This window comes from Ursus arctos, unplaced genomic scaffold (genome assembly GCF_023065955.2).
Source record: "Ursus arctos isolate Adak ecotype North America unplaced genomic scaffold, UrsArc2.0 scaffold_31, whole genome shotgun sequence".
Lineage (NCBI taxonomy): Eukaryota > Metazoa > Chordata > Mammalia > Carnivora > Ursidae > Ursus > Ursus arctos.
Window position 1 is genome coordinate 14,805,825 of NW_026622997.1, and position 13,640 is coordinate 14,819,464.

General features: G+C 46.2%; 2 protein-coding genes across 4 annotated transcripts in view; both read left to right on the forward strand.

The window, feature by feature from the left end:
* Positions 1–13,640, forward strand: part of LOC113264440 (N-acetyllactosaminide beta-1,6-N-acetylglucosaminyl-transferase) — an 81,456-nt gene that overhangs the window by 23,779 nt on the left and 44,037 nt on the right. Inside the window, exon 2 of one of the 3 annotated variants that reach the window (XM_048225704.2) lies at positions 1,029–2,771. The exons of the other annotated variants lie outside the window; for them this stretch is intronic. Within the exon in view, the coding sequence (XP_048081661.1) occupies positions 1,029–1,234 (206 nt within the window). The 3' untranslated portion in view covers positions 1,235–2,771. Of the gene's footprint in view, positions 1–1,028; positions 2,772–13,640 lie in introns of those variants that run through there. 3 annotated transcript variants of the gene reach the window in all.
* On the forward strand, positions 3,054–9,843 carry LOC130542207 (N-acetyllactosaminide beta-1,6-N-acetylglucosaminyl-transferase-like). The gene has a single exon (XM_057304815.1). The coding sequence runs from the start codon at positions 4,249–4,251 to the stop codon at positions 5,263–5,265; it is 1,017 nt and encodes a 338-aa protein (XP_057160798.1). The 5' UTR covers positions 3,054–4,248; the 3' UTR covers positions 5,266–9,843.

Sequence of the window (13,640 nt, forward strand, 5' to 3'; positions counted from 1 at the left end):
TCAGAGGGAGGGGGAGAAGCAGGCTTCCCCTGAGCAGGGAGCCAGACATGGGGCTGGATCCCAGGACCCTGGGATCATGACTTGAGCCAAAGGCCAGCGCTCAACTGAATGAGCCATCCAGGCGACCCTGGGCAACCCTTCCTGACACACAAGTGAAAACGCATCTTGCATGGTTTCCCACAGAAACTTGATTGAAAGTTGTGGGTTTTTTAATATCATTTAATCTATCCAGTCGATCAATCTGGTCAGACTCTTAATCATAGGAAACAAACTGAGGGTTGCTGGAAGGGAAGGGGGTGGAGGGATGGGGTAACTGGGTGATGGACATTAAGGAGGGTATGTGTTTGTAATGAGCACTGTGTGTTCTATAAGACTGATGAATCCCAGGCCTGTACCTCTGAAACCAATAATACAGTAGATGTTAATTAATTGAAAAAAAAAAAAAGAAAAAGAAATCAATCTGGTCAGAGTTTTCGTTTGTCAAAATAAAAGTTGCTCTGTTCCCAATTCCAGTGAAGAGTGCATTTACCTATGGGTATCTGCAGCCATGGGGGATGTGGACTCCTTTCATTCATTCACTCATTCATTCAACACATACAAACAGGTAAATAGTATAAATACTCTAAGATACATATTTCTACATTACAAGGTTGAGCGAATGGAAAAGTAAGTCTAGACCTCCCACTAATTCCCAGCCCATGAATTCCTCAGTGACCCTGGGACTTTAAATCCTTCCTCTATTTGTATTTTTTTATTTAAGAAACAACTCAAAAGGTGCAGTGTCTGATGTTCTGTGACTATTTACACAACTAAAGCCTCATTAAAGCCTCAGGGTTGTTTCTAGGAAACATCGTTAATGAACACATAAATAATGAATTTATTTATTATTATTATTATCAGTGAGTGCAGTATGCATGTATGGGCTGATGAATACTTCCTCACTGTGATTTATTTTGCCTTTGCTCCTCCCTCCGCGGGGAGCGCTTCTCCACCTAAAAATGTCCTCGATGATGCTCCTTTGCAACAAGATGGAGGCCCAGCTTTTCTCGCAAGGTCTTTTACGACAGTCCGACAGTCCGACAGTCCGGTGAGCCACGATCTCTGTTGTGCCGCCCTCTTCCACGCGGTCCTCTCTGGGTCCTCTGCCACCTTGCCCCTCCCCACGGAAAGCCTAATGGTGCCGAGGTGTCAGAGGATATTCTTCTGTCCCCTTGACGATTTCTTTATCTCATAGGGATTCTGGGTCTTCCATCATTTCCAAGAAAGGATACTCTCTTCATTTTGGGGCTGTGTTCCAGATAGCTCCAGAGCTGGAAGCATTCTTTACAATTGTGCAAAAAATAAAAACTGGGTGGAATGAAGAGCAAGTGTTTAAGGTGGCCCCGGGGGAGGGTATACACGTCTCGCCAGATTAATTGGCTAGTTGGGGAGTAATGGCTTCCAAAGTGAGCGCCAAAGCTCAGTTGCTAGGCCTACAGGTGCCAGCCTGGTCCTTGCCTGCAGTCAAAGGCATAGAGGGAAGAAAGGCTGAGCTGTTCAGTCTCAGTAGCAGAAAAACACATGGTGTCTGTTCTGGGTGAACAGGTCTGATGGCCTATTAGGAAAGAAAGGTAACAATTAATGGCCTTTCTCTGTTTTGACTTGCGGTTTCTTCAAAAGTTCTCCTGTGGGTTATTTTTATTTTTATTTTTTTAAATACCAGAACCTGGGGGTGGGAAAAGTTGGCCCAAGGACAGCCAAAAGGGCAGAGAGGGAAAACAGCTATATTTTCAACATACAAACAGTGCCATTTGAAGTAATAGATTGAATACAGAAACATTAGCATAACTCCTAATTTGGCTGGTGTGTATTTCTTAATATAACGGCATTATAACATCTGTCCCCAAGCCTGTGTAGATCCGAACCCCTGTGTTAATGGCCGAAACAATAACGTAAACAGCCTCTGTTGGCCTAATTAACTTATGCATCTGCACCCTGAACACTTTGTCAGGCTGCAAATATATTAACATTCATTCTAAGCCCAAAGGCTTTGCCAAACTAGATACTGAAATTACTCTCTGTTGTTTTGAAATAAAATACACAATAACCTAATACTTAAAGGTTCTATTTGGAAAAAGAGAAGCTTGGGATTGACTTTTCCTTTATCATGCACTTGGCTGTCATTTTCTTTGCTTTATTTCGTAGAAGACACTAAGAATTAGATTTATCTGTTTTACCCACATAACGGCTACATTTTTTTTTTCTACTTTGCCTAAAAATCTGAAGGTGGGTTTTACATGGAGTTTATTTGTGACAGGTCTTAAAGAATGAGGAGGATTTAGTGAAGGGGAGAGGAAAATAAGGTACAAGTTGGAAGAATGAAAAATAGGAACAATGGAAACTAGCAGAAAGAAAAGCTACAGAGGGGCACCTGACTGGCTTGGTCATTGGAGCATGTGACTCTTGATCTCGGGGGTTGTGAGTTCGAGCCCCGTGTTGGGCCTAGAGTTTACTTTAAAACAAACAATACAGTATGCTCAGAAAGTCTATCACTTGGAGTACGGTGGCTTGAATGGTGGGGCCTCACACTGGTTTTTCTATCCGTGCCAAAGTAAGGAATCAGCATATTGTCCTCTTTATTCCATGAATAGCAGGGTAGAGACTTTTCAAAAAGAGAAAGCACATTGAAGGACATGATTTCTTCATGGGGTGGGTGGGGGCTCGGTCTGCACTGTGAGTTAAGGCCATAAGGTAGAGGGTCTGAGGTATTACATTCAGAGAGTGAGGAAAAATGGGGAAAAGAGTTGGCTGGCATTTTAGAAGTCATCGTAAATAAAATACATTCATCTGTATTTTAAAAAAACACCTGGTAGGGGCACCTGGGTGGCACAGCGGTTAAGCATCTGCCTTCGGCTCAGGGCGTGATCCTGGCGTTATGGGATCGAGCCCCACATCAGGCTCCTCTGCTATGAGCCTGCTTCTTCCTCTCCCACTCCCCCTGCTTGTGTTCCCTCTCTCGCTGGCTGTCTCTATCTCTGTCGAATAAATAAATAAAATCTTTAAAAAAATAAAAAATTTTAAAAAAATTAAAAAAAATTAAAAAACAGCTGGTAGAAAAGTGAAGAGTTGAAAAACGGGAAACTTCTAAGTCAAACAGCTCGATACTCTTTAGCCAAAACACCAAGGTTTACAGGTGGCGGGAAACAGGGTTCATTTCCTAGGTGGTCAATAAGCCTGACTGGGCAGGTATAAAGTACTTCTCTGAGTATTAGATGATAATCTCTGGGTGTTAAAAACCTAAGTGCCTCCCAGGCCCCCTAATCTGAACATCACTTGTGGCCAGGATTCCAGTTCTTTCCAGGGAAACTGTAAAGCCTTAAGTAAATCAGGGGATGGGACTTGGGACTTGCTCGTGTGACCCCAACATTCTGTGACAAGCACCGCGGTGGATTCCATAAGGGGAGGAGAGGGGCTGGCAGCTGATCTCAAAGTCACAGCACCGGGAGCCTGTGTTGTCAGCCCCTCTAGGACTGGGAGTCCTGTAACCTCTTGTTTTCCAAAACGGTAGGGCGGGGCCCAAAAGCATTACAAAGGAGCCAGGATAGATGCTGTTGCTCTTTTCTTTTAGAGCTTGCCTCTTCAGTCACTTTTGTCATTAGACCATGTTTTTCATGAGCGTTTGAGCACGGAGGCCGCATTGCATCCCGTGGATTGTCCTGGAAGAGCCGAGGGGCCAGGTGATGGCCGTGAGCAGCCAGAGGGGACCGCGCCGCAGCCCGCGGATGACTGGCAGGAAACGGCACGCCTGCCCGAACACATTATTTCAACTTTGGCTCTCCCGGCTCTAATTCCCTGAATGGCAATCACAAGGGGGTGGGAGGGAGAAACACACGGGAACTGAAAGCAAAGACGTCTGAGAAGCTCAATCTGAGGCGGGGGAAGGGAGTTGCTGGAGTTTGGGGGCCACAGCGAGCCGATGCGGGCAGGGAGGCAGAGGGAGGGAAAGGCTGGGCTTCGGGGACCTGCTGCTGGGCTTTCGACAAAGGCGGTTTGAGAAGCAGAGAACGAGGAGGGACCGGTTGATAATATCAGCACGGGGACCGAGCCAGCGGCTGGACTCCCAGCACAAAACGGAACCAATGCCCAGCGTCTCCTTCAGGCTAGGGATTACCGGAGTATGCACCAAACTAAGAACTTGGAGGAAAAAGTAAGTTTGGGGAAGGACTTGCAGATTTTGCCCGTCTTTGAACTCCTGCTCCTCTGTGAGGCATGCCTTCCATGCGTTACCTCTTTATAGTTTCTGTCTCTTGCGTGATCATTTTTATTGTGTTCTACGTGTTCAGTTTTGGGGCAGAGCAAAGCTTCCAGTGGCTGAATAACTCGGACACGCTGCTGCTGACTCAAGTGTGCACATCCTTTATCAGAGGCAAAACGCCTTTCCTGTGGAGAAACAAACTGAGGGTGCACGAGAAGGCTTCTTGCAAGGATTACCTGACCCAGAGCCACTACATCACGGCCCCGTTATCTAAAGAAGAAGCTGAATTTCCTTTGGCATATATCATGGTCATCCATCACAATTTCGATACCTTTACAAGGCTCTTTAGGGCAATTTACATGCCCCAGAATGTCTACTGTGTTCACGTGGATGAGAAGGCGACCGTTGAATTTAAAGATGCAGTGGAGCAATTACTGAGCTGCTTCCCAAATGCTTTTCTGGCTTCCAAGATGGAACCAGTTGTCTATGGGGGGATCTCCAGGCTCCAGGCGGACCTGAACTGCCTCAAGGACCTGGCGGCCTCCAAGGTGCCATGGAAGTACGCCATCAACACGTGTGGGCAAGACTTCCCCCTGAAAACCAACAAGGAGATAGTTCAGTATCTGAAAGGATTTAAAGGGAAAAACATTACCCCGGGGGTGCTGCCCCCAGCTCATGCCATTGGACGGACGAAATACGTCCACCGGGAGCACCTGGGCAAAGAGCTTTCCTACGTGATCAGAACCACAGTGCTCAAACCACCCCCTCCCCACAACCTCACCATTTACTTTGGCTCTGCCTATGTTGCTCTATCAAGAGAGTTCACCGACTTTGTCCTGCACGATCCACGGGCTGTTGACTTGCTCCAGTGGTCCAAGGACACTTTCAGCCCTGATGAACATTTCTGGGTGACGCTCAATAGGATCCCAGGTACGTGCGGTTCCATGTTTCACGTGACGGCAACGTGCTGTACTTGGAAGGGCTTTTCAAGAGTCTGCTCCTTTTTAGTGGATGTAGAAGAGGACAAGTGAAATCCGTAGTTCTCCCTCTAATCCTGTCCAGATGCAGAATCCTGGTCTAGCACGGCCAAGTAATACCTTTCAGTGGTATTGCTTTTCAACGTATCATGTTCTTTTGCGTTCATCTTATTAAACCTTTACCACAATAGATATTACTGTTTGCAGTCCACAGCGGTGTTCTTGCTTTCCCCCAAATTTGTCCGACTCGCTCTTACCCGGGGCCTTTGCCTCAGCCCTTCTCCTTCTTACCCTCAGACCTGCACAGGCTCCTTGTCAGCCAGATGTCTATAGCTCACAGAGGCTGAGCTGACCACCCCACCCTGTTCTTCTTTCAAAGGAATTTGGAATAATCTTTCTTTTTTTTAAATTTGGAACAATCATATTTACTTATTTGCACGGGTTTGTTCTTGGCGTCCTTTGTGTCATAAGCTCCATGATGTTGGGGTCATTTTCTACCTTGTTAATGGCTGAATCCTCAGTGCTTAGAACACAGAGTTAATGGTTGATAAATTCGATAAATGATTGCATGATGGAATGAATGAATGAATGAATGACCAAGCATAAGGCTTTACACCATAGTTGCCTCCCTAAGCCCCAGTGAGCTGAGAAATATTTGGACTCATGCATGTACTATATCACATGTGTAGAGTTGTGTGTGTGTGTGTGCGCGTGTTTCAACATTGTACTTCAGATCGATAATGAGATTCTAGGAGCAGACCTTTACTAATGGACCAGATCAATTATTTTTAAAACTACATAAACCGTGATAGGATTTCTTCTGAAGGAAATCGCATGCTTTGGACTCAATGAAAAATATAAAATGGATCTCTGATGAACTCAACAGCATTATTATAGCAAGAGAAAAGCAATCATTGTTCTGGTTTTGGGGGGCTGCCAACTTGGAAACACTGGTAGGTGCTCTCAGGCTGCAGGGCAGGGCCTGCTGGGCGATAAACATGCCAGCATTCTCTGGAAAATACCGTGTTTGGTCTCTGAATCCCAGGGTGACTGGCCTGGTGAATAGGGTTTGCTCTTGTACTGTACGCTCAGGCTTTCCTGACCTCCCTCTCTGTCTGGCCCTTCTCTTGTCTGCTATTCCATCGTTGGCGTATAATTTGGGAGCATTAGGTGTGTGGAAGCTGATTTTCATATTTTAATATGGAGTTCCTTTCTATTCTCACTATTACCTTTTGATTTATAAAAAGTTGGTACTAGCTATGTGGTTCCTTACACATGGTTTGAGATGAAGGCATTTTGTTAACTTAACAAAAGCCAGAATGGCCGCTTTTTAGAAGAAGAAAACTGTGGATTTGGATCTGGGCTGGTGTTAAATGTCTGTGGTTACTGTGACAGGTGGGTGGTCAGTCTTTTCAATGTCAAATCAATAGCAGAAAACCAAGGGGAAAAAAAATCTTTCACCACCTCCCTTCTTTAGTCCCCCCTTAGTCCCCTTCTCCTTGCCAGCCGTAGCCAAATAGACAAGGTGGGAGACCAAACCTGATTTGTAGATAACCCCAGGAGAGGAAACCATTTTTGCTATAGGTTGTGGTGTGGTACGCTCGCTAGCTTCTGCCCTCTTGGCATAACCGTATCACTCCACGTAAATCACATAACCTCTTGGAACCTCAAATCTCCCCAACCACCAAATGAGCGCCCAGGTAAGAAGACCCCTTTTGTCTCTGCTTATGCCTTTCATTGCAGAAGGCACAATGCCCAGAACCATATAAACCCCCAGCACAGCGCTATCAGGAATTTGTAGGAAGGTAGAAGTGCTGGTGAGTCTGGATTCTCTGTTGCCTATTAGCCTTGGTGAATGCATTCCATTTCCTTCTGTGGTGAGAGCTCCACCAAGAGCGTCCTCCAGGGAGGAAGGGAAGTGCAGCCCAGATCAGTGATTCCTCAGGTCTGATTCTGCAAGGGATGTTTTTCAGGATAACAGGACATCTCCCGTGGTTTTGCCTCCTTCCTTTCTTAGACCCTGGATGGCATCCTGGTTCAGGGAGACAGCAGAAGGATATCCGGCTTGTAGGTGGGGCCTTCCCAAATTGCAAGTTATTTTTAAAAAAACCAAATCATCAAACGGTCTAACCCATGTTGGATGTCTCCATCTTCAAAGACAATGTAAAATCGAATCACACACTCAAGGAAATCAGGGTTTTAAGCTTGAGTATTCCTTGTGACCTAAGATGGAGTGTATGAATCTGGCTTTTTGTTACCAGACAACTTTGAACGACATCAGCTCTTCTGTTTTCAGTGTCATGTGGAAAGAGGAAAAGTCCTTCAGCAAGTACAGTGTCAACATCTTCTTTGCAAACCGTGCAAGTACAGATAGTGTCGTTGCCTTCCTACCTCAAAAGTTCCTTCCTCTCTTCCACTATCATCCTAAATTAAGGTGCCTGTGTTAGAAAGGCCGTGCCAGAGAGCCTCAGGTTCCCCGAATCACCCAGCAAAGTAATAGGACCACGAAAATGACTAGAAAGTGACTAGTTCCCTCTAATTAGATGACATCAGAAAACCGAGTGAAAACAGTTTAAAGTTGGTGAGATTCAATGGAAAGTCTATTCACAGAAGTGGCCTCAAATCACATAGCTTCATGTGGCTTTTTTTTTTCCTTCCATGTTCTCTTTCTATTGAGAAAATGATTTCTCTCTTGGTTTTCAACCGTTCGGCTTTTTCCATTCTGCATTAGAATTAGAAATGGTATTGAAACAGGCCAGAAAGAGTCCCTTGGGGAAAGAGGCCCCAGTCTCGCATCCTTCTTCAGGGGAGGCCAGGCAAAGAGGCTATCTTTCTACTCTGTGTGGCTTCTGTACAGACGACTGTCTAGACCTCTCCCTTCTGGCCATATTCCCAGAGGAAACCCTCCAGGAGTGCAAATTTCAACACTTCTCTGAGGGGCGCTGCAGAACACCGGGTTCTGCTGGCAGTAGTCCAAAGACCATGTTTTCGAGCTTTTCTGGTTATTCCTACAGCGCTGTCTTTGGCCTGCCTGCCCCATGGTGGAGAGCCAGAGGCCATTTAGATTTTTGCTTTAAATCTTGTGAAATTGATTCGTATCTGCGGAAACAGCTGTTGGGCTTGTTTTTTGCAAGTCCATTCCTGTGGCCTAATTGTCTTCTGGTCCCTCTTCAGGACCGGCTCATCTTCAATGGGAAGTCAAAGCTGTTACTTTTTTTTCCCCGGCTACTTTTTTTTTTTTTTTTAATTTTACCCCCCTCACTGGTAAGTTTGTTCTTTTGAATTTTTGCTCATGCATTACTCTGACCTTTCTCATGCCATGAGGTTTTTCTTCCATAAAAGTGTTTTCATTTGCCTCTCTTCCTTTTTCCATTTTGTATCCATTTTTTTTCCAGAGCCCCTTCTTCAAATAAATTATCTCAACCTCAGAAGTGACTGCATCATCACATTTCCGCATTTTTTAAATCTAAAAATAGCATGTTTCCTACTTCGATTTATTTTGCTTCTTTAACTTCGCGTTTTATTTATATGTGCGCATTCTTTGGGAGTGTGTTCTGACTCCTTCCGTGGCAAGAAACACAACTCAGAGTGGCTGAAATAGACACCAGAGCCCACTGGGTCACAGAAGTGAGATGCTCGAAGGGCTCCAAAAAAAGCTGGATCTAGAAGAAACAATATATTCAGGACTCTTTCTTGCCAGGTGTTCTCTCCAGGGGGTGAAAAATGGTCCCCGTTCGCCCAGAGCTAAAGGGAGGTAGGTATGGGACTCCCAGTGCTACCATCAGGAAAGTTCCGGCAAACTGGGACGAGCTGGTGACCCTCTCTCTCTCTCTCTCTCTCTCTCTGTGTCGGCCCCATTCAGGCAGGTTCTCCCACATGGTGTCAGAGATGGCCAGAAGTATCTCCAGGTACTTGGTTCTGACAGCTGGCACTCTAGGGGACAAGAAAATCCTTTCCCTGAGAGTTCCAGCAACAGTGTAGCGGAGTCCGCAGATTGATCCTGCTTGGTCCAAATCCCTATCCCTAACCAAACTGCGGGTGGGGGAGGGAGCGGCAGGGATGAAGAATGTTGACCAGCCTTTCGTAGATCACTTTCCCAAGGGTCAGGCTACAGTGGAAGATGCTTCCTTCGTGTGTGCGGGTCAGACTACCGCACACTCCCCACAGCAAAATGGTTCTTTGTCCTGAGGGCAGAGTGTTAAGGACCAGATATCTCCACCTGGTATTAGAAGGGCAAGATTTAGCTGAGATATTAAACTTTATATCTTGAGCAATTGTAATTTGGAGACTACTAATTAAGTTACTTCTGTGGAAGTGGCATGATTTCAATAAGCATATCCCTTCTGACTCATAAAAGTGTATTTTTTAGGATTGTATTTAAGTTAGCTCTATACCCGATGTGGGTCTCAAACCCACAACTCTGAGATCAAGAGTCACATGCTCAGGGTGCCTGGGTGGCTCAGTGGGTTAAGTGTCTGCCTTCGACTCAGGTGATGATCACAGGGTCCTGGGATCGAGCCCCACATTAGGCTCCCTGCTTATGGGGGGGGGGCGGTCCTGCTTCTCCCTCTGCCCCTTCCCCCCCCCCCCGCTTGTGCTCTCCCCCTCTCGCTCTTAAAAAAATAAATAAAATCTTTAAAATAAATAAAATAAAAATAAAAGAGTCACACGCTCTACCAACTAAGCCAGCCAGGTACCCCCACAAAACATTTTTTAATAATGTTCCTTTGTTACGTTTGGAGAGTACTTATTTTGCAAAAGTACTCACACGTGATCTCCTTTCATCCTTGTAAGACCCCTATGAAAGGACTACCATTCCCATTTTGCAGATGAGAAACTTGAAGACTAAAATATGTGACTTGTCCAGAGACAAATATTTCATATACCTAACAAGTACTAAGAACAAAAAGAAACACCTAGAGGAAGGAGAGGGGAGACTTGTGTGATACATTTAGATTAAATTGTACCTAGTTTGATGAATTCTTCATTTAATTTTTGCAAAAACTGCAAGTGTTCGGAAGGTGAAACTTAGCTCCCCATAGGTCTTATTAAGTTTGTGGGCTAGTTAGATGGCTGGCCCCTCTCCGGAGCGTGTTCTCTTTTGTTCCTTATGTCATCTGGATTGTTAGCCCATTTTCCTGGAACTTAGGCTTTTTCGTGTGAGCGGAACGTCCAGGAAAAATGAGGGGACTATTTACTGAACATCTGCCCATGGGTCTGCCTTATCTTAGTTTAATCCTCGCAAGAATCTTGTCCGGTCAGTACTTAAACCCACATTTTATCAACAAGAAGATGAACTCGGAAGGGTTGAGTAACGCGCCTTACTCCAAAAGTAGACGGCACAGTGAAGGAGAGAGTGGGTACGATGAGAACCTCAAATCCTGCACACTCAGACCTCAGCCCACACCTTCACCTTTGTGTGCCCTTGAATCCCATCCCGCCGTCTCTTAGTTCCGCCCCACAGGCTGGATTCCCGCTTTCTCAGCGGTTCGCACTGCCCCATCCTTGTGGATCCCACTTTCCCCGGAGCTTGGGTTCCAAGACTTGGAGGGACTCAGGTTGGAATCCTAGCTCCCCCATCCGCAGCCACGTGGCCTGCCATCTCGGAAAAGCATCGGCTTCGAGTAGTACTGCCCGGATCTCAATCCCCGCTTTACCGTTTCCAAGCTGTGTGACCTCGGACAGGTTACTTGAATTTGGGGGCCTCAGTTTCCCCATCTATAAAATGGGGAAAATAATAATATGTATATCGAGTATATGAGGCTTAAATGAACTGGACTAGTGCCTAGCACCTATTTTTTTTTAAAGATTTATTTATTTATTAGACAGAGAGAGACAGCCAGCGAGAGAGGGAACACAAGCAGGGGGAGTGGGAGAGGAAGAAGCAGGCTCATAGCGGAGGAGCCTGATGTGCGGCTCGATCCCATAACGCCGGGATCACGCCCTGAGCCGAAGGCAGATGCTTAACGGCTGTGCCACCCAGGCGCCCCAGCCAGCACCTATTTTTAAGTGTTAATTTTTATTATGATTCTTGTTGTTATTGTGTCTTCATCTATAAAATGCACACTCAATAAATATTTCTTGAGCACCTAGATACTATGCTAGGTATGGGGGTATATAGTAGCCTCCTGGAGCATATGTGCTAGACGGGGGTATGGATAAGAGTAAGCAGACAGATAAGATAATTAGAGATTATGGTAAGTGCTATGAAAACACAGGCTGATCCAGAAAGGGACCTGCTTTAAATGGGGTGGGACTGGGAAGCCTTCTTGGGGAGAGGAGCGCATGAGCTGCTCCTCGTAATGTGAACGAGCCAGCCATGCCCTTGAGAGGAAGGTGCCAGGCAGAGGGGCCGGGGCTTGCCAAGGTCCCAGGGAGCAGGCGCTCTGGGTGTTCAGGAGACAGAAAAGCAGCCACGTGAGTGACGGTGAGGGCTGGCGCTGGCATGAGGTGAGCCAGGCCCTCGTGAGACGGCCACGGGGATGACATGACCTGGCAACACCACCTTGCTAGGCTTCCTGGCAGAAAAAGCGAGACGGTGAGTACAGGTTCTTGGCAGAGCACTGGATACAGACTAAACAGTCAATACACGGAAACTGGCTCTCTGCCTCCTCCCCCCCCCCCCCCCCCCCCCCCCGGCCTCTGGCGCTGTCATCAGTGTCCCCTCCTCTCTCTCCTGCAGCCGTCTCGCTCCTTTCTAACCACGGCTGACCCGTGAACGACACGGGTTGGAACCGTGTAGGTTCACTGACGCGTGGACTTTTTACAGTCCAGTGCTGTAAACGTATTTTCTCTTCCTTATGATTTTCTTAATGACATGTTCTTTTGTCCAGGTGGCTTGATTGTTGGGATAGAGTATATGATACATATCGGATGCAAAATATGGGTTGACTGGTTGTCATGGTTAAGGAAGGCTTCCAGTCAACAGTAGGCTCTAAGTGGTTAAGTTTTGGGGGAGTCGAAAGTTGCATGTGGATTTTCTCCTGCACCAGGGGTGGGCACCCCTAACCCCTGCATTGTTCAAGGGTCAACTGTATTTTCCCTGATTCCATTCTCAGTCTGCTTTAACCCATTCTCCATAGTGGCAGGATGACCTTTATAAAAGTTGATCATGCGATCATCTCTCTCCCTGATGACCTTCAATGGATCCTCACCACCTCCAACATAACACCCCAGCCCTTCACTGGGCACAGGGCACTCTTAGCCTTTCTAGCACCTTCTCTTCCTATGCACCCCATCCCATGCTGTACTCCAGCTCTACGAGATGGCTTGTGAGTTCCAAATGTGCCACTCGCGCCCTGTATGCCTTGACTCATGCCAGACCCCCTGACAGAATGCTCTGGACTTTTCCTTCCCCTCCCTCATTTGACTGACATATGTTTCTCTCTTAAGATTCAGCTTACAGTCAGTCTCTAAAAAGACTTCTAATTCTCACTCCCATGGACTCGCTCCTCCTGTATCACACTATTAATGGTCCTGGAAGGCAGTTTGTGTTCCCAGAGCCTTCTAGACTGAGCTTCAAAGGTAGAACCTACTGATTTTTGTTTTCTTTATACCTGGTGCAACTCCTGCTCCATGAACAGTGCTCAGCACAGTGGAGTCTCAACTTACATTCATTCAACTTGCACAAACGCAGCTGTATTCACACATACACGCACATGAGCACGTACCGTGCGTGCGCACATACACAATGTGTACATTTAAATGGTTTTGGCCATCCAGCTCTGCCCTCCATTCCACCCAGTTTGTCTGGGGTTTAGCGTGAGCATGAGCTGGATTCTGCTTATTCCCATGATGGCTCTTGGTTCCCATGGCTCCCGAATGGTAAAGATACCGTGTATATCTCATAAGACAGTTCCTCAGCCCGAGCCAACTTCTTCATCTGGTGCTCGTTAGAAGAAACCACCATCTGGACCAAGATTAAAGGGAAAATCGGTCATGTTGGAATTACGGAGACTCCGTGTCATCTCAAGGCGGCACATTCCCAAGGGATTTCTCCAGAGGAATTTTGACTGTATGTTGTTTCCCCTTTATACACTGACTTTTTTTTTTTAAAGATTTTATTTATTTATTTGACAGAGAAACAGCCAGCGAGAGAGGGAACACAAGCAGGGGGAGTGGGAGAGGAAGAAGCAGGATCCTAGCGGAGGAGCTGATGTGGGGCTTGATCCCAGAACACTGGGATCACGCCCTGAGCCGAAGGCAGACGCTTAATGACTGAGCCACCCAGGTGCCCCATACACTGACTTTGCAACCTAAACTCCCTGTAGGGTGCATATTGTTCTCTCAGTATGTCTTGAATTTATTGAACAGCTAGTAATCGACAAACTCAGAATATGAATTCAGATTGTTTTAGGGCTAATCCAGTGTTCTCTCTCCTCCTTACAGTGAATGTATAGAATCATTCTTCTCTAAAAGTCATTTTTAGG